Source organism: Colossoma macropomum, unplaced genomic scaffold (assembly GCF_904425465.1).
Source record: "Colossoma macropomum unplaced genomic scaffold, Colossoma_macropomum, whole genome shotgun sequence".
In the NCBI taxonomy this organism is placed as follows: Eukaryota; Metazoa; Chordata; class Actinopteri; order Characiformes; family Serrasalmidae; genus Colossoma; species Colossoma macropomum.
In genome coordinates, this window is record NW_023494806.1 from 32411318 (window position 1) to 32430048 (window position 18731).

Below are 18731 nucleotides of genomic sequence, written 5' to 3' on the forward strand. Positions count from 1 at the left end.
GAGATATGCTAAGTACCATACAGATCAAAATAAGTTCAGGAAATAATTGATGCCTCATGTTCTGATCCACCAGAGCTCTTCATCACAGAAGACGAGCTGAAAAAAGTCCATGACTTTGAAGAGCAGTGTATCGAAGAGTATTTCCGAGAGAAAGACGACCGCTTTAACTCCTCCAACGATGAGAGGATCCGAGTGACGTCTGAAAGGTCCAAAGATCTCAAACACAAAAAGTAGATGATTTATATTCAGACCAAACACATGAAATGTAGTCTTACCAACAGTAATTGTCAGAATAACAAAAGTCAGAGCTTGATGGTGCAGATAACCGTATATGAGTGTCCGCTAGGACTTTTTGGTGCCGGTCACAGCGTCCGGGAATGATTCAGTTTGCCAGACAAATGACTAAATTCCAGTCACACATTCATGCTAACGTTGTATCTCTTATCCATATCCAAAATTAGGGGAATGTGTCACCGCAGGATTAGATCCACTTCAAATTTTGTAGGCATGTTATGCTCCAGTAGGATTTTACTTCATCAGTCTTGCAGAGTTTTTACCATTGTAATACCCGTATTTACCAGCTAAAAGCAACCATAGTACCTGCATCATTTACAGTTCCAGTCAGGAAATGACTGTCAAAAGAGTCCATCACACACAACACATTCAATCCTGTTTGCATCTTTTTGAAAAAAAAAAAATGTACAGTTTCAGGCTTCTTTAAATTCTAAAGTCCACTTCATTGTCAGGGTGGAAAACATGGCCATGCGTCTGGAGGAAGTGAACGAGCGGGAGCACTTCATGAAGGCCTCCCTGCAGACCGTGGACATCCGGCTGGCCCAGATGGAGGAACTGATTGGCCGCATGGCCGTGGCACTGGAGAGGGTGACAGGTGTGGACAGGGGCGAGGTGAACAAGGTTCGCTCCAGGACATCGTCGGACTGCACTGACACCAACTACATCCTCCGGCAGAGCAGCTTCAACAGCCAAGAGGGGAATGCCTACCGGCTGCAGGAGTCTCTGGAGCAGGGTGGGGAGGAGTCTATTTCACCAACCTCACCCACTGCACTGGCTCCGAGAGCGAGGAGCCACTCCTTCTATGTGGGCCATTCATTCAGGGACAGGTGCGGGCCAGACCGCGCAGAGGGCTTCTTCAAGGAACGCTCTTTGAGCCTACACCGGGCTAATAGCTCACAGTCTGTAGCATCAGGAGCTGCCCCCAAAGAGTGCAAGCCTGCTCCTCTGAACACTCTGTCAGTGCAACAGCAGCATCGGCCTTCATCCTGTATAGATATATATGTGTCTGCGTCGGAGGAGGCCCAGCCCACAGAGAGCTTCCTGGAGCCGATCCGGACAGTTCCACCACTCGCACGAGAATCCTCACTCCATTCTGAGATCATGGAGGTAGTGATGTCCGGGGGGCGGGACTACAGCGGGAGGGCGGGGGCAAGCGAAAGACAGTCCGATGGCACAGTTTTATTTGAGGACAGTGCCGCCGCTGACCTGTCGCTGTGCTCCGCCCACCTGCTGCCAGACACCCTTCCCCCCTGGGACATTGACCCATCCCCTCCACCCTCGGCGGGCATCCTGGAACGTTCCAAGAGCAGCCGTTTCCTGTCTGCGGCAGGGCCCCTGTTCCTAGATGAGCCTCCACTCGTGAAGTCCCACAGCCTGATGTTCACACCACGCACCTACTATGGAGGCATTGGGGTGCAGGTAAAGGCAGCTGAGTACACCAGCATCACGGACTGCATTGACACCCGCTGCGTTTCCACACCATACCCAGCACCAGAGCGATCCGACTCACCTGGGGGCTCTTTCACTTTTGAAAAGCCCCAGGATCTGGGCACTTCCCATCCAGAGCGGGATGCCGAGCTGAGCCACGCAGAGTCTGACCCCGAGGAGCCTGCTGAGGGCCCAGCCGACACCAGCAAACCTTGTCCCAGTGCAGGGGGAGGGAGCAGTGTGGGGGTAGATTTGGGCCTGGGCTTAGCCCTTGGTCCCTTTTGCTCTCCAATCTCCAGACTGGAGCGAGCCAATAGCTGCTCCTCTTCTGAGGACTCCCATTCGAACGTCTACGCCCGGAAGAGCTTCTCCATCAGCGAGCGCATGGACAAGGGCCGAGGGGCTGCCAGGAACCCCTTCCAGAGGAGCAAGTCTGGGGCCAGGCCCGAGGCCAAGACGGACACGCTGTCCTTGAGGAAGATGGCCAAGCCGTCGGCCTTCCAGAGTTTTGATGGCAGGCACAACTACACGTGATGATGGCGGAGGTCAAGGGAAAGGCGCAATTGACATCGTAGATCTACAGTAGTACGCGTAGGATGGAAAAAGAGGCTCTTTCTTGTTTGATGTCCAAGGGCCCATCCATCAAGCAGTTAGCATTGTTTGGGTGAATTATGTGCTCTACATTGTAATGGTCATGGTTAGCAAATTAGCACACTATGACACCGTAGTACAAATCTGGATTTCCTTCAATTAGACCAATTGCCATTTGGATAAAACTAGTTCCCAGCTCCTTTGAACTGGTAATGTCTAATGTTCCTTCTTTCTGTGGATTCAGGTTGAAATAGCATAGGAACATAGGTATTCACAACGACACATGTTGAGCGGACTTGCAATGCATTGTCTGTAGAAAAAGAGGGCATTCCCATCACTTTCTAGCTTAGTAAGCCATGTTTTAAACAGAATGAATTCCTCTCTCTCTACTTTAATCAACTTCCACCATGAGTATGTCTTAATATTTTGATTTATTCTAGCCATGTTTCAGTCATACTGACACATGTAGGAGTTGTGATTTTAAATTTAAATCAAATGAAATCTTAAAGGGAAATATTTTTAAGAGTGAGACAGATGTAAGAAGAGACATTTAGAGTTTGTTGTATATAAAAATCAATTATCTTGGGCTTGTTTGCTCTCTATCATTTAAGGCGCACTCACACACACTCACACCTTCAAATGCAGATATATTTTCTCAGATGTTGAATGTAGATTAAAGCAAGATTTTATCATGAAAATATACATTATATTGAACCCTTGAAACACTTGCTTTTAGGCCCTTATAGGGTGCAACCAGTGCTTTTCCAGCATTTGTTTTTTTGACATGAAGTCCAGCATTTTCATCACTTACTTCATAATATTTCTTTTGGGCACTAGCCAGTCCAAGTGGAACACATTCACGATTTGGCCTTCTGTTTAATGCACACTCTTATTTAGGTCGTTCTTAATTGTATGGCCATTGCTGTGGCATAAATCATGTTGACATGTTGTGATCTTACTCAACCTGTAATTTATGGAAGTGCACACTAGAGGGCAGCATGTTCACAACCAACTGAGACTCAATCACACTTCAGCAGCTTGTTTAGCTAAAAAAGGGAGACTGATTCGTTTCTTTTGTGTTTTTCTTCACAGACAAGTTGATTTATGTAGACTTGCTATGCAAGAAGCCAGGGCAGGAGTGGACAGGAGTGGTTTTTATGCACTTTAGAACAGGTGTTGATTTCAGGTATGCACATTTCTAATCGAAACTTGCTAGCACACCATTTTCGGGACGGCTGAAAGGTTTGGAGTCGAGGCTGTAACTTAAAGAACCGGCCATTTGTTGTAGCTGCCGTTCAGTTTTACTGTTCCCATTTGACGCAAATGGGTGAAAAAACAGTGCAGCTTCATATATTTCAGTTTCCTTGCATTTTTATGTTTGAGAATGATTATTAGGGTAATTACATTGTTATAACATGTATATACAACCTTTCTTGATTTTGAAGAGTGATGAATGGTTTGGTAAATGATTTCTATGATTAATTTGATTAATTTAGGTGGATCTGAATGAGCCGCTTGGTACTTAATACGTTTTATTCTAAAGAAAGTCATCGTTGCCATATTCACGGGATCAATGTCGGATCGGTGAAAAGCCCTGAAAATTGTAATATCTAGGCTGGTAGCGTTAGAACTAAAAAGCTGAAGCAATACAAAACAAAAGGAAGCTATCGTGAGGTTTAATAGTCTGAAAGGAAGATGTTAAAGTGATGTTAGGAAGTCTGTCAGTGTCACGTCCGCCTCCACTATGTAACCTAGTTCTTTTGCCTTATTCATGTGCAATAGCGCTAAGAGATTTTAATATTTAATCACTATCATTCGCCTCTGTATTGCAGGGTTAGGAAGTAGTCATGGGAGATCTGTGTTGACCAAAAAAAGTCTGAAAGTGTCAAATACTTATTTTGCGCATATACAGATCACTGTGCTTTTCATATAGTTTTAATCACTGACTTACTTGGAATTTGGCATCTGCGGTTCTTGGCAAGAAGCCGCATCCTATCATGACCCTTCAAACCAAACTGAAGATGAGGCCATAAAAGCTTTAAAAGAAGGGTGGAGTATCTATAGATGTACATAGCCTGTTGTATTTTCCTAAAGGCCTCCTAATAGACCATCACTAGGCCCACTGTTGGACTGGTTCCAGCGACTACAAGAGTTCCTCAGATCTGACCACGGTGGCCCTCAACGCCCCACGGTTTAGTGAGTCGAGTCAAACCCTTCACTATGTAGTGCTGTGGCCTGGATTAGAGTAACAAGGCCTTGAGCTATTCCCTCAAGCACCCGGTCACCACATGTAAAGGTTCCGTATACGTCCTGTAAATGTCGCTGTGGTTGTAAAAGGTCATCGCGTTTGACACGAACGAGACGAAGAGAAGGTTTCAGTGCATCTGACCTACCTAGCGTTGTGCCAAAACAATACAAGGAAACTTCATGTACAGTATTTTCTTAATATTTTCCTATACTGTAGCATACAGGTTTGTGAAGGACACTTCCACTTTTAAGTCCACCCCCACCCTCCTCCTCCTTTTCTTTTTTTTTACTTTATTTGTGAGCACTTGTATGCTAATGAGTCCGAGCACATGTTTCCGCAATAATATCGTAGTTTTATCTGAAGGGGTCATAGTTGATTTAGTGTCCTAAAAAAAATGCATGTCGTTCTTCCACAGGATGTGAAATGAATTCTGGGAAAAGAGAGAAAAGAGGGCAAAGGGCGAGACTAGTCTTGTCCTCCCATCATAGTCGGTTGAGTATTTGGATGCAAATACAAAAATATGTATTCTTTAATATTCCTTAATGTGAATAGGATGTTTGGCATGTATTATTAAATAAATGAATATTTAAGTGAAGTGGGTTTTCTCTGTGCTCTTATTTTTCTACACTATCAGGCCACCTTAATGTGTGTGTATATATATATATATATATATATATATATATATATATGTGTGTGTGTGTGTGTGTGTGTATAGTAACTAAATACATATATTCAATAATAATATTTTATATAATATTTATAGAATATACTTATTTTTATTTATTTTTTTGTATTTATAATTTGAAAAATACTTGTTTACTTATGTATTTAATTTATTGAAATAAAATTTATAATACATAGTTAATTATAAACTATTCAATTAATAAAATTATGAATAATTGGTTTGTCTATAATTAGGTAAAATTTCATAATATAAAATTAAATAAATACCTATATATCGATAATAATATTTTACATAATATCTTTTACATAGTATACTTAATTTTATTTTTAGTTTTATATTTTTAAAATATTTTTTATTATTTACTTATGTGTTTAATTTTTATTAAGATAAAAAAATATAATAAATAATTCATATTTTATATTTTTATATATAATTATTAAGTTATGTTATTTTATATTTTAATTATATAATTACAACTGAATATAAATAATGTACAATTAAATACTTACATATTTTCAATCAGAATTTTTTATACATTTGTTTATACAATAGAATTCATGGGTAACATTTTTAAGTAATGATAGAAGCTAAAAATAAACAAATAAATAAATAATTTATAATTTTTTTATGCTGTTATTTATTCTTTTTTTTTTTTCTCCCTTCCTGTGTTTGGATTGGCCAATAATTCGAATACTTGGTGGCGACTGGCGGGCCGGTAGCGAGTAGAACACCAGTCGCGGCGCAGGAGGCGGGACTTGCCGGTGGGGGGGGAGGAACAAACGCCAGATGGCGCTCAAGTTCTCATTAGAGCTGAGCAGAAAGAGGAGAACATTCTGTTCCATAAAAACAGACACGCAGTGAAAACAACAACGTGACCCCGACCTATCTTGATTATGTCTGTTCAAAACAAACCCAGACCTGAGCCTCCCGGTTACCGCGCCGAAACTGAGGCCATGTTTCAGACGTGTTAGCAGAGGAGCCTAAAAAGTGTGTAACGTCGACGAATGACCCCAAAATCTCCTCGGGTACTGAGAGTGGAGGACGGTTAGCATCTATCAGCGGTGCTGTAGATACAGATAGGGCCTAAAATAAACAGAGGGGGCTCAAAGGTGGGTGTAGAAGCCAAACTAGCCCCGTTTTAAAGACTAAAATGTGACACCAGGGGGGAAACACAGACCCCTTTTCCTCACAGGCCCAGCAAGCACATGTTACACCGAGTAAATGTGGCTGTTTGTCTAGTTTCTCATCAACAGACCGACTTGCTCGCTTCTTCTTTCATGGTAAACATGAAACTCGGTGACCCCGTTGCTCCATAAGTTGAGTGTGTATGTTAGTCACGCAACACGAGCACAGAGAATCATTGTTTACAACGATTAAGATGCAAGTCTGACGCTTTAAACAGCGGGACTGAGGTTGGTTTCCAAATTCGCCAGCTTCTCTAGTGTTGAATTTCGAACTCTCCGTTCCACCTTAAATGGTGCAGCAGTTGAGGCGCCGGAATGGAACTGCTGCACCATTTAAGGTGGAACGGAGAGTTCGAAATTCAACACTGGAAAACAGAACTATTTCATGAGAGTGAAGCCCTGTATTGACTGTAATGTTACTCATATTAACTTTTATTTCGTGTAAGATGATTATTATTATTAATAAGCTGTAAAAAATCTGTTTCCATTCGCCTCCATTTGAGCCGCCCCGTGTATGAACTCCTGTCTTCGATGTAAATAATTCTTTCCCAGAATCGTGTCCTAGGCTGAACTGAACTCGTGTCCGCGGATTACTCCGAAAAGAGTCATATTTCCCTCGCTCTGATTGGCCGAGCTCACGCTACGCTCGCTCCCATTGGCCACGTTCACCATCCCCTCGCTCCTATTGGTCGGCTTCTCCCTCCCTGCCTCGCTCCTTCTCCGGCCGAGCCCATTCATGTGGAGGCTGGAGGCAAACTGTGTTAAAGGGCCAATACCCTACATTTTCCTCGTATTTTTCTTCTTCTTTTAAGGCCCACTTCACGGAAAAACTCGTTTTCTTTTTTTTTTAAGTAAAAGGCTTCAGTGTAGTATGTAAACACTGTTAAAGTTCAGTCCATGTAGTCCATATATGCAAAATAGGCTGCAAAAACAGCCCTAAAGGCCTACTCAGGCTGCAGCTGTTTAGCCCCGCCCATTCACACTGATGTTATAAGGAGTGTTTCAGCCTGGATTGCCACGTAAAAATGGATGATGACTGTTTTTGATACACAAAACCACACAAACTATTATAAGCTTCTATAATTGGACTTTAGGGGAGAAATACAATGCAAGAGAAATGCAGTATATAGGCCCTTTAAAGTTTTGAAACATTTTGTGATGTCACAAAGACACCTAATGTCATATATCTGCCTAAAAGGCCTTTAGCAATTTAGCCCCGCATATTCACACCAAAGTTATAAGGAGTGTTTTAGCCTGGACTGCTTTCTGTATGAGGCTTAGCCAATCAGAACATAGCTCATTTGCATATATAAGTCTTAAAGGGACGGTAACTAAAACAGTGTTTGGTTTTAAGGGAGAAACAAAGGCTGGAAAATGGTGTTTTTGGTACATAAAGCCAAGTATAGTAAGAAGTAAACAAACAAGATAAATGTAGGATATGGGCCCTTTAAAGTTTTGAAACATTTTGTGATGTCACAAAAATGCCTAATTTACATATATCTGCCTATCCAGCTTTTGAAGTTGCCTATTCACACCAAAGTTATAAGGAGTGTTTCAACCTGGACTGCTTTCTGTATGAGGCTTAGCCAATCAGAACATAGCTCATTTGCATATATAAGTCTTAAAGAGACGGTAACTAAAACAGTGTTTGGTTTTAAGGGAGAACCAAAGGCTGGAAAATGGTGTTTTTGGTACATAAAACCAAGCACTGTCAGTGGTAAACAAACAAGGTGAATGTAGGATATGGGCCCTTTAATAGGACGCAGTAGTAGTGTGGCAGTAGTAGTCTATAACGTTTCAGTTTTAGACTGTAGGCTGTATAAATATGTCATAAAGCGTTGTTATAAAGCCGTTCCAGTGTGAATTTCCTTCTTTCCTTCTTTTCCAGGCCTTTTCCTCCCTGAGTATGACATGTGGCAAGGATATCAATCACGGGTGAATGAGGGCAGCTACAAACCTGTTCCATTTCAGCCCAGTTTAAACACACCCTCGTTCACTTGCCCTCACCATTTCCTCTCAGGGGAATCTATCTTACTGTCTTAAAGGGAAATTCCACCAGATTCCAAATTTCAGCATAATTAAGTCATTAAGATGTAAACAAAGTCATTCAGAGCGGTTTAGTTTGAAATGCTCTGTTTTAAAGAAACCGTTTGGGACACAACGTTGGTGTGGAGGTCACTGTGCGGCCCAATGCCAAGCTCAGTCAGCCAGAAGAACAGAAAAAAAGATGGTTCTTCAAGGATTCTTTAGTAAAGGGAATGGTTCTATTTAGAACCATGAGTTGAGAACTATTGCATGCTTAAATGGTTCTTTGCAAGGTGAAATGGTTTGTCCGATTGATGGAGAATGTGCTGTATATGGTTCTATATAGAACTTTGTGGAAAATGGTTCTGTATAGCACAAAAGGGGTTCTAGTATTGTTACAAGGTGACATTGGAACCAATAGCAGAACCCTTTTGGTGCTATATGGAACCATTTGCAAGAAGGTTCTATATAGAACAATCTTGTTCTTCAGATTGATGGAGAATGGGTTGTATGAGGTTCTATATAGTACATGTATAACACCAAAAATGGTTGTAATGGTTGTAGGCTTGACATCGTACCAATAGCAGAACCATTTTCAAAAAGGTCCTATATAGAACAGGCTGGTTCTTCAGATTGATGGAGAATGGGTTGCAAGCATTTCCTTGACTAAAGAACCCTTGAAGAACCATGGAGAATGGAATGTATATGGTTCTATAAACACCTTGTTGAAAATGGTTCTATGTAGCACTGAAAAGGGTTCAGCTATGGTAGTGACATCAGGCTTGTAACAACAGAAGAACACTTTTTGGTGCTATATAGAACCATTTTCAAAAAGGTTCTATATAGAACCATACACAACACATTCTCTATCAATCTGAAGAACCATTACAGGATGCAAAGAACCATTTAAGCATTAAATGGTTCTATAAATGACTCATGGTTCTAAACAGAACCTTCCCTTTACTAAAGAACCCATGAAGAACCACGTTCCTTTAGAGTGTAGTAATACTGGCGCGAATGAGTGTAGTATGCAGTGCTGTTTGGACGTAGGGACACTCGTTTTGAGGGGGAGTGAAGAGCAGTAACGAGACGCGCCCTCAGCTTTTCCAACAGCGGAGCACATGTAGCAGACAGGCCACGCCCCCTCCCCCCCTCAGCGAACGCGATTGGCTCGCTGCGCAGTCAGTCTGCTGCTTCCTTGGTAATTCCTGGTAGCTCGTTCGAAGCGTGGTGGAAACGACGGCGCCGACCAATCAGAGCGCGGGGTGGTGATGACGACACCCCGGGATTCCGCGAAAGTGCCTCTTTCAGGAGAGAAACGGCAGTGGCCAGAAAGTTGACGCAGTTATGAGGCGAGGCGGCGCGCGGCGGCACGACTTCGGGACCTCTGCCCTAAACCGAGAGACCGACCCCTGAACCGAGTCAGGCCGAGCCCGGGTACGCTAACTCGGCCCCGTCACGAACAGAACCGAACTCGGCACCGCGTTTTCGGCTTTTCTCGGCCGTCTTCGTCTGAGCAGCGGAGAGAACTCGGAGCGCTGCTGTTTGTCTGCGCGTCTTTACGGAACACAGGACTGCGCTCGGGAGCGATGACGGAGCTCGCCACGTGTCTGGTGTCCGGCGGCGGCGAGGAGGACGCGGCCAAGGAGAGCCAGGAGAGCCGCACGCTGCTGATGGTTGCGCGGATCCTGCTGGAGCTCAACCGGTGCGGCGCGGGCACGGCGGAGCCCAAGCGCGTGCTCCACTCGGGCTCGCGCCGGAGCCAGGCTCGCGCTCCCGCTGAAAAGCGGCACCGCTGCCCGCAGGCGGGCTGCGGGAAAGTCTACGGCAAGTCCTCCCACCTGAAGGCACACCTGCGCGTGCATACAGGTGAGTGAGAGAGTGGGGGGTGAGGGGGGGCAGTTCAAAAAGTGCGTGTGCGCGCGCGTGAGAGTGTTCGAGTCTTTTACAGGAATCGGTGCTCGTGCTGTGAAAAGGAGGGTGGGCAGGGGTGGCGGGGAGGGGGGGTGTAACCGCGAAGGCGGAGCGCGAGGGAGGAACGGTTAGTCATCAAAAGTAAGAGCAAGAAAACAACAACACGTGCGCCGCACTGTTTGGCAGAACAGCTAATTGCAGTAACTTCCTACCCGAACTCACCCGTTCCACCTTAAATGGTGCAGCAGTTTTAAGGTGGAACGGGAAAATTCGAACAGCAGCCTCGTAAAAACTAGACGCGTCGCTGGACTCATCGGATCGTCTTGTCTAATGTCCGAGTTTAATGTCCGATCGCTGTTGATACCCTGTGATTATGTTTTGGCACCCCGCCGCACTCTGCGCTGTCATGGCTGTGTTTCTGTAGCCGGTACACTCTGTACCCCCCGCCCCGCCCCTCTCCACAGAGCGCGAGCGCGCCAGGTTTTGTACGTCAGGCGTGCGCGCGCTTCCTCCACCTCGTGCTGTAAACACGCAGCACGTGCTCTGCCTGGTTACTCTGGAGCAAAGCCAGCCCAGTAGCGCAGTGATTTATGGGCGATTCATTGGTGTACTTATTGGTTTTGAGCTTATAGGTCCACTATAAGATCATATGAGCTTATAATGGGCCTATAATGAGCCCTACAGGTCCACTATATAAATATACAAGTATGCAGGGGGGTGGGCAACTACATAGGGCCATGGTGTCCAGCAAGGTCATATAGGTGTGATGGTCAGATGTCCACATACTTTTGGCCATTATAAAATACTTGCGTGTGTATATGTGTGTATATATATATATATTATATATATATATATATATATATATATATATATATAAATATATAGACACCTGACCATCACACCTATATGACCTTGCTGGACACTATGGCCATTAATATGTAGTTAAATACTTTTACACGCAAGTATTTTATAATGGCCAAAAGTATGTGGACACCTGACCATCACATAAACGTGTGTGTATATATATAACGATGCATGACGTTTCTCTAACCCTCCTTTCTTCGCGGCTGGTTCTGGTTTCAGGCGAGAGGCCTTTCCAGTGCACCTGGCCCGACTGCGCCAAGAAGTTCTCTCGCTCGGACGAGCTGACGCGTCACTTCCGCACGCACACGGGCGAGAAGCGCTTCGCCTGCCCGCTCTGCACCAAGTGCTTCATGAGGAGCGACCACCTGAGCAAACACGCCCGCCGGCACGACGGCTTCCACCCCGCCATGCTGCGCAACCCGCACGGGAGGAGACGGCACTCGTCCACCTCCACCTCGTCCTCCGGCTCCGGGGACGCCGAGGGCGTTTGAGCGGCGCCGAAACTTCACCCACACCGTCTGATCTCCAAATCATCCTCCTCGCAGAACACTAAGTGTGTATGACGTGTATGTCACAGGGTCTTCAACGTACAGTGGCGCCGACGCCGACTGCCGCTAGTCTGAGCTGGCGAGCCAGCCATCTCGCTCAGACTTCAACACAGCAGAAAGAAACTCTCTTGCACATATAATCAGCTACACGAGCAGCACAGACATGTAAATATGGTTACTTGAACGTCAGCTATAATGATCCAGTGGTAGTTGTGGCGATGCTAATAGTGGGGATGGTTTCTTGCTGTTTAAAGGAAAATCGCAAAAAAAACGTTTATCTTTTTAAAGTGTTCAAAAAATGATGTTTTTTAGTGAAATGCTATGAACTCCCATAGACTACAATCTACGTGGAACACAAGCTAAATAGGGTCATTTTTGGCCAATGACCATTTTATGCTAAACTAAACTATAGGGAAATACATTCAAATAAGCTTTCAATAGTTACCAGCCAACCTGAGGAGGCCACATTGCTAGACTTGTGGTAGTATACGAACACTTGAGTGCAGCTAATATCAAAGTGGGAGCCTTTGGGCGGCTATATAACATCATTTTTAAAACATTTTGAGTTTTCCTTTAATCGGGACTCCAATGATGTTCCAAATGTTCTGCGTAATTAAGTGTTTAAGATGCCATCAGCCATTAAGAGTGGCTTGATGTGAAATGTACCATTCTAACGTTCACAGTGGAGGTGATAGGAAGCAGATGTCAAACAGCGCCTATAAAAGCTCCTTCACAGAAAGTTAAACACAACATCTCTCAGACATTGTTTTGAGTTTGAGGTAAGATTTTGGCCTGAAATCCATTGAAGATGGAAGGATACGTGGCGTTTTAAGGTAAAATAGTCCCCAAAAAGACCTTATTTTTCAGGTTTACTGCTATTTTGCCATCAGCATTACATATAGAAGCTTAGACGACACATGTAGTTGGTTTTGGAGAGTAAATAAGTGGCTGTATTTGCATTAAATGTGTTGTGACCCCTGGTTCCCATCACCACCACTGTAAACAAACCCGAGTTGGTTAGCATTTTAAATCAAACCACTCAGAAAGACTTTGTTTACGTCTCAAAGACTGAATTACGCAGAAATGTTGGTGGAATTCCCATTTAAGAGAATCAGGGACCTTAACAGAACGACCTTGAGTGGTCTGTAAGTCAGTAAAATGGACATGGGACTTTTATAGGAACACCATAATCTGGGCTATCTCTGAGATTCCCTGTGATTAGCGTAAAATAGCTAAAGTTTGCTAACAAATAGAGACTACCTAACGGGCAGCGGCTGCCTTCGGTGTCAAAATGACACGAATCTGGCCGTTCACTGCATTGACTGGGCTTCACTTGACGTCTCAATCACAGCAAATATCATTTTATAATGGACGTTTTTAGCCGTAGCCTAAAGCTAAGCAGGTACAGGTGTGAATTATGCGATGATGTTGATGCATATTGTTTTTATCTTTTAATGCTTTATAACCAATGGCTGTAAAATAATGTTTTTATTTATGTACAAACACCCACCTCCTTTTTTATAACAAAGAACATGTTTGCAATCAGAAGTGAAACTGTGCTGACACCTGTCAGCTGGCCTTGAAAACACAGTGCTATCGCTGTACCGCATTACTAGGTCGCCCCCTAGTGGCACCTTTAGTGTTAGCTTCCACAAAGGGAATCTATGGTGGAGGGCTTTTATTTTGTAGACAGCATTTTATATGGTATTTTATTTGTTTTTGTAGTTTTGTGTTTTACTAACATAGATAATAATATACGGTAAAATGCCTACAAATGTATTTCTCAGTGTTAAATTCAGTTTAATTCAATTTAATGATGGCAATTTTGCTGTACAGGCTTAGTAACTATTAATATATGTTTGGTTTATTAATTTTTAGGGTTAAGTCTGAGAGGGATGCATGCTGTGTAGCCTTGTATTTCTACAGTTTCAGTGAATGTATGTTAGCAAGGAGCTCAAAATGACACAAGTTTGGTTTACTTGAAATATTCAATGCTGTGACATCGATTTTGGGGATACAAGCAGCCACTAAACAGCACAAATATAAATATTATAATTGTATATTGGTAGAAAGAGGGTATCTTCATGGAATACATTATATAAAGGGTTCTTTGGAGCAGCGCCATACACCAGAGGTCTTCAAATCCCATTTCCAGTCCTGGATTTTGTAATCACTGGCGGAATTCCAGTCTAAAATTAGAACTTAACACAATATTTGTTGTTGTGTTGTGGAGTGCAGTATTGCATCCATCAGCCTCACTGTTTTGACAGAATTCACAATTATTTTGTATTCCTTTCGTCTTTTCAACCATTAATTCATTCATCTCACTACATTTCCCAGCATGCATCAAGCAAATACATCATAAAACAACTGGGACTCCCTACAACAATAAGGAAATCCTGAGTGCTAGCGTAGCCACTGATGTATAGACTAATAAGTAGATGTGATGGCCAGCTAGCGGGGAAAAACAGCCTGCCCACCAAGTATCCACCCCAGCATGCTTGTAGTTTTTCCTCCCACCTTCAAGTTACATCATCAGAAGGGAGGTTTCCTAGTTTTTAAACCAGACACTCTCACAGAATATTGCTGGACGGCTGTAAGAGCTGGACAGGCATGTTTACAACAGATGAAGCCATGGTTACATTTTTAAATTTTGGTTGGAGTGCCTCTTTAACTGGACGTCTGGCCATCTAGTGTCGTACCTACCAGTGACTACAAAATGGAGACTGGAATCTAGATTCAGGATCCAGATTTGAAGACCCCTTTTGGTTCCCTAAGGAGCCTTTCATTGGAGTGGTCTTTAGAGCCCCCTCCACATTTTTACTCAAGCAAAATTGTGGCCCACCTGTGGGGCCCTGAGGACCACTGCTTGAAAGTAACATCTTTAAGTGAGGGGTGCGAATGTGAAGAACCTTTTTAGAACCTCTAGGTTCCATACCAATTAAGATTCTTTTCTAGAACTGTAAATCCAACAAAGAACCACTGAGGAACCACAGAAGTCACTCATCCAAAAATGGTCTTATCTGCTCAGTATACTGTTCTGTCTTTAGCTTTGCAACTCAAATGCACTTTTCCAAACATGGAGGATTTTCAGGTCGTTCTCTTTCACCTTGATTTCAAACGTGAAAACACGTGATGACGTCAGAAACACTGCCATTGTACATCGTTTCCCAGCCTGTGCCTCTTCCATAAACTTCCTTCATGTTATGAATGTAGAATGCAACGATCAAACCACTCAGTGATGTTTTGCGTGACAAACAAATCCTGTTCTTGCGAAGTTTTTTGAGATTGTACTCAGTGCAGCAGCTACAGACTGTGTTTGCATAACTGCTATGTAGGTTCGGAATAACCGCATTTGTACATATGACAATAATTTAAATGTTTCATATTAATTTCAATGTATTATTTTTCAAGAGTGCAACAGTCGTCTGTCCTTTTCCATGACCATTCAGTTTGTTCAGGTCAGGATGAATTAAAATAAAAAAATAAATAAAACCAATTGTGTCTGTCACTTTTATTACTCTTTGTAGTTTCTTTTTCTTAAAAAAACAAAAAAACAAAAATATCAACTGGAAGAGGAAAGTTTGTGAATGAACTTGGCTTGACAAAACTGTTGCTATGGATTCCTAGGTGGTTGTTAAAGTGCTGCAATGAAATCCCAGGTGGTTCCTAAGGTGTTGCTAGGCCATTGCTATGTTGGTGGTTGCCAAGGTGTGATAAAGCTGTCGCTATGGTATCCCAGGTGGTTGCTATGGTGTTGCTAGACCATTGCTATGTTGGTGGTTGCTAAGGTGTAGCTAGGCCATTGCTATGTTATCCCACATAGTTGCTATGTTGTTGCTAGGGCATTGCTATGGTATCCCAGGTGGTTGCTATTATGTTGCTAGGCCATTGTTATGTTGGTGGTTGCTAAGGTGTGATAAGGCTGTCACTATGCTATCCCAGGTGGTTGCTAAGGTGTAGCTAGGGCACGCTATAGTGTCCCAGATGCTAAGATGTTGCTAGGGCATTGCTATGGTATCCCAGGTGATTGCTAAAGTGTTGCTAGGGCATTGCTATGGTATTCTAGGTGGTTACTAATATGTGTGCTATGTGCATCTGTATGTAATGTGTAAAAAAAAACATCCTTTGAGGCAGAAAAAATTAAAATATGTTCCTCTACAATCCTGCAAAGTTTTATGGTTCTTACTCAAAAACTATGACAAAATACAACAAAGAACGGTAAAGTGGCTATTTCAAGCCAACTTAATCATTATTATTAAATTGTCACTTCACTTTTCTCAGTAATAAACACTGCATATTATCAACATGGAATCATGTGGCATATTTCTGCTTCATGTTTTATTGGTTCCATACACAACTGGGAAGAGTAATAACATAGTTAATATGTAAATGGATATTTTCACCATCAGTAATGTAACTGTAAAAAAAAAAAACTATCAGTAACAAAGAATTGTGTCCATTTTACAGCTTGCATGAAACAAATATAACAGGGATCTTGGCAGATAAAAATGAACATAAAAAATAATGCTGTGATGGACTGTTTAAGGCAAACAGAGGACAGAACAAGCACAATGTGAACAGCTTAAATATGAAAACTGAGGATTAGCACAGATAATGCAGTTTAAAATGAAAACACAGTAAAAACCACCAGTTATAAACCTACTGAGGTCAATTTTCCCTGTTTAACACTGTGGGAGTTCATTAAATAACAGTGCTTTTAATGTCACTAATGTCACAAGTTCTACTGTATTTAGTTACATATGTGAATTATGACTAATGCAAAATAACATTAACAGTAATAAAATGTAACAAAAATTATTAAAATTCATAAAAAAACACATTTTGTGCATTAGAGCCTATGGACCACAACTAAAACTGAATAACAAAATTACTCCAAAATGTGTGCTGGCAACATCTTTTATTTGCTGCGTCTTGTGTCGGGTTATGCAAGTTATGGCTCAGAAAACTTATGCAATAAATAAATAGATAATAAATTAAAATAAAAAGTATTCAACTGACTTCAAAAAGCTTAAAGTAAACAATGTGGTAAAAGTTAAAATATCAATAAAAGTAATAATGACGGTAATTTAAAATATATAGTACAATGAAAAAAAAGCAGCTTATGGGCTTTAATGGGAACTAACTATAAACCGTCAGTAGTTTTTGTCGCTTTGCGTATGTGAGTTTTGCAAAATAGTAAAAATAGAATTAAAAAGTCAAAAAAATCAGTTTGTGCAATGAAAAATGTGTACATACAGTCATGTGCAAAAGTCTTGGCACCTCGGTCAAGTCACGGTTTGTTGACTTTGAGTGATGTCATAGCTTTTTTCATCACTTCTTATTTGTTAAATTCAGCAAATAAATAGAATTTGTGCACAAAAATTTTGCACTAAAACTGCATAAAATATGTGTTTTCTACATACAGGATGCGCTGACTTATTTTCACTTAGAAAACCAACAAAGCATGTAATTTGACTGGGGGTGTTCAAACTTTTGACTGTATTTGAGAGCTTATGGACCATAATGAGAACTGAGTAGCAAAATTATTCTAAGATATACTGACAGTAGCATTTATTTGTTGGTTCTCGTATACGGTTTTAGGCAAAATAACAAAAAAAAACTGAATAAAAAAGAAAGAAAATGTATACAGTACATCAGAGCTTATGGACCACAATGAAAATTTAATAGTATCATTATTTTTAAATTGACATGGCGATACACTTTGATTACGTTTTATTTTAGTGATAATACAAATGTTTCATCATTTAGAGTTTGTTTTCCTTCACTTTTATTGATTGCAACTAATCATGGTTAGGCTAACTAACCAAACTCTTACAGGACAAGCAATAAACATAAGCTAATGTGTGATATAGTGGAAATTAAAGCAACGCGTGGAATAATTAGAGGTCATTTTAAAGTTAATGCCACAATATGAACATCCCATCAAACTCTTTAGACTTTATTATGGGTCATAATATTGAGGACAAATGTTTTATCAGTGAATTATTAATATCACCGAAGCTATTCTTTGTTGTAATGCAAATAGTGAGGATTTCAGTCAGGATATGCATGCAGGGAGGGACTCTGGTGACCATTCTTTGGTGAAAACACAATAGGGGGTCACTCTTGGTTTTAAGGACGACTGTGAAGGGAACACAGAGACAGCAATGTGGGTTTATATTAAATTTTTGTGACAATGCTAGAAGCTCATTTTCAGAAGCAGTCAGTGGTGCTAGGCCTATCATGATATCAGCCTTTGCAGTACTGATATCTCAAAATGCAAATAAGCTTATTTCACCAATCACAATGACTGCGTGCTGTGACCAATCACAGATCTAGATTGGTATATGACTCATAAGTAGATGATTTAGGTAAAACAGTGCAGGCCAAAAGATTGCAAGGCATACTGCAACTGCAATGTGAAGTAATATGACAAAAATCAATTTATAGTTAATTTTTATTTAATTTCAATATAGAGTACTGTAGTAATCACCAAGTACTGTAGTAATACTCTTTACTTCATTGTTAAGTTTGGTTGGATACTAAAGGGTTAAAATCTAGATTTAAAAATCAGGATTTTCTGTCTCCATTTTATCAAGCAAGCGCTCCCATTGGTTAGACCTTCAGGAGCTGAACTGAAGGCCTAACACATTAGGCTGACTACAAACATTATGAAGCAACTGTGGAATCAACCAATTTTTTTTATTTATAGTGACTGTGACCAATTTCATGAGTTAAAATGTCATTCTCTGCCTTCTGGAGGTTCTAGATACATTATTGATTGTGAAAATGAGCATCAGTCTGACCAAATTTCAGTGTTAGAAGTTAGAAGAGTTGCTGTGGAACTGATACAAGGTAAAATGTACGTTAGTGTCTGTTACGAGCTTCAAATGAAACATGGGATGTATTTTACAAGCTTCAAATGTTCATGTTTAATCTAGAACAGC

The 18731-nt window shown here is 41.6% G+C and overlaps 2 protein-coding genes across 2 annotated transcripts in view; both read left to right on the forward strand.

The window, feature by feature from the left end:
- Window positions 1–2639, forward strand: part of trpm3 (transient receptor potential cation channel, subfamily M, member 3) — a 193677-nt gene extending 191038 nt beyond the window's left edge. Inside the window, exons 25-26 of the mRNA XM_036598475.1 lie at window positions 74–206; window positions 747–2639. Coding sequence (XP_036454368.1) covers window positions 74–206; window positions 747–2256 — 1643 coding nt within the window. The 3' untranslated portion in view covers window positions 2257–2639. The remainder of the gene's footprint in view (window positions 1–73; window positions 207–746) is intronic.
- Window positions 2640–9695: 7056 nt separating this feature from the next.
- Window positions 9696–15276, forward strand: klf9 (Kruppel-like factor 9). The gene is made up of 2 exons (XM_036598359.1): window positions 9696–10324; window positions 11453–15276. Exons 1-2 carry the CDS (start codon window positions 10045–10047, stop codon window positions 11722–11724), a joined length of 552 nt encoding a protein of 183 aa, XP_036454252.1. The 5' UTR covers window positions 9696–10044; the 3' UTR covers window positions 11725–15276.
- The last annotated feature ends 3455 nt before the right edge of the window (window positions 15277–18731 follow it).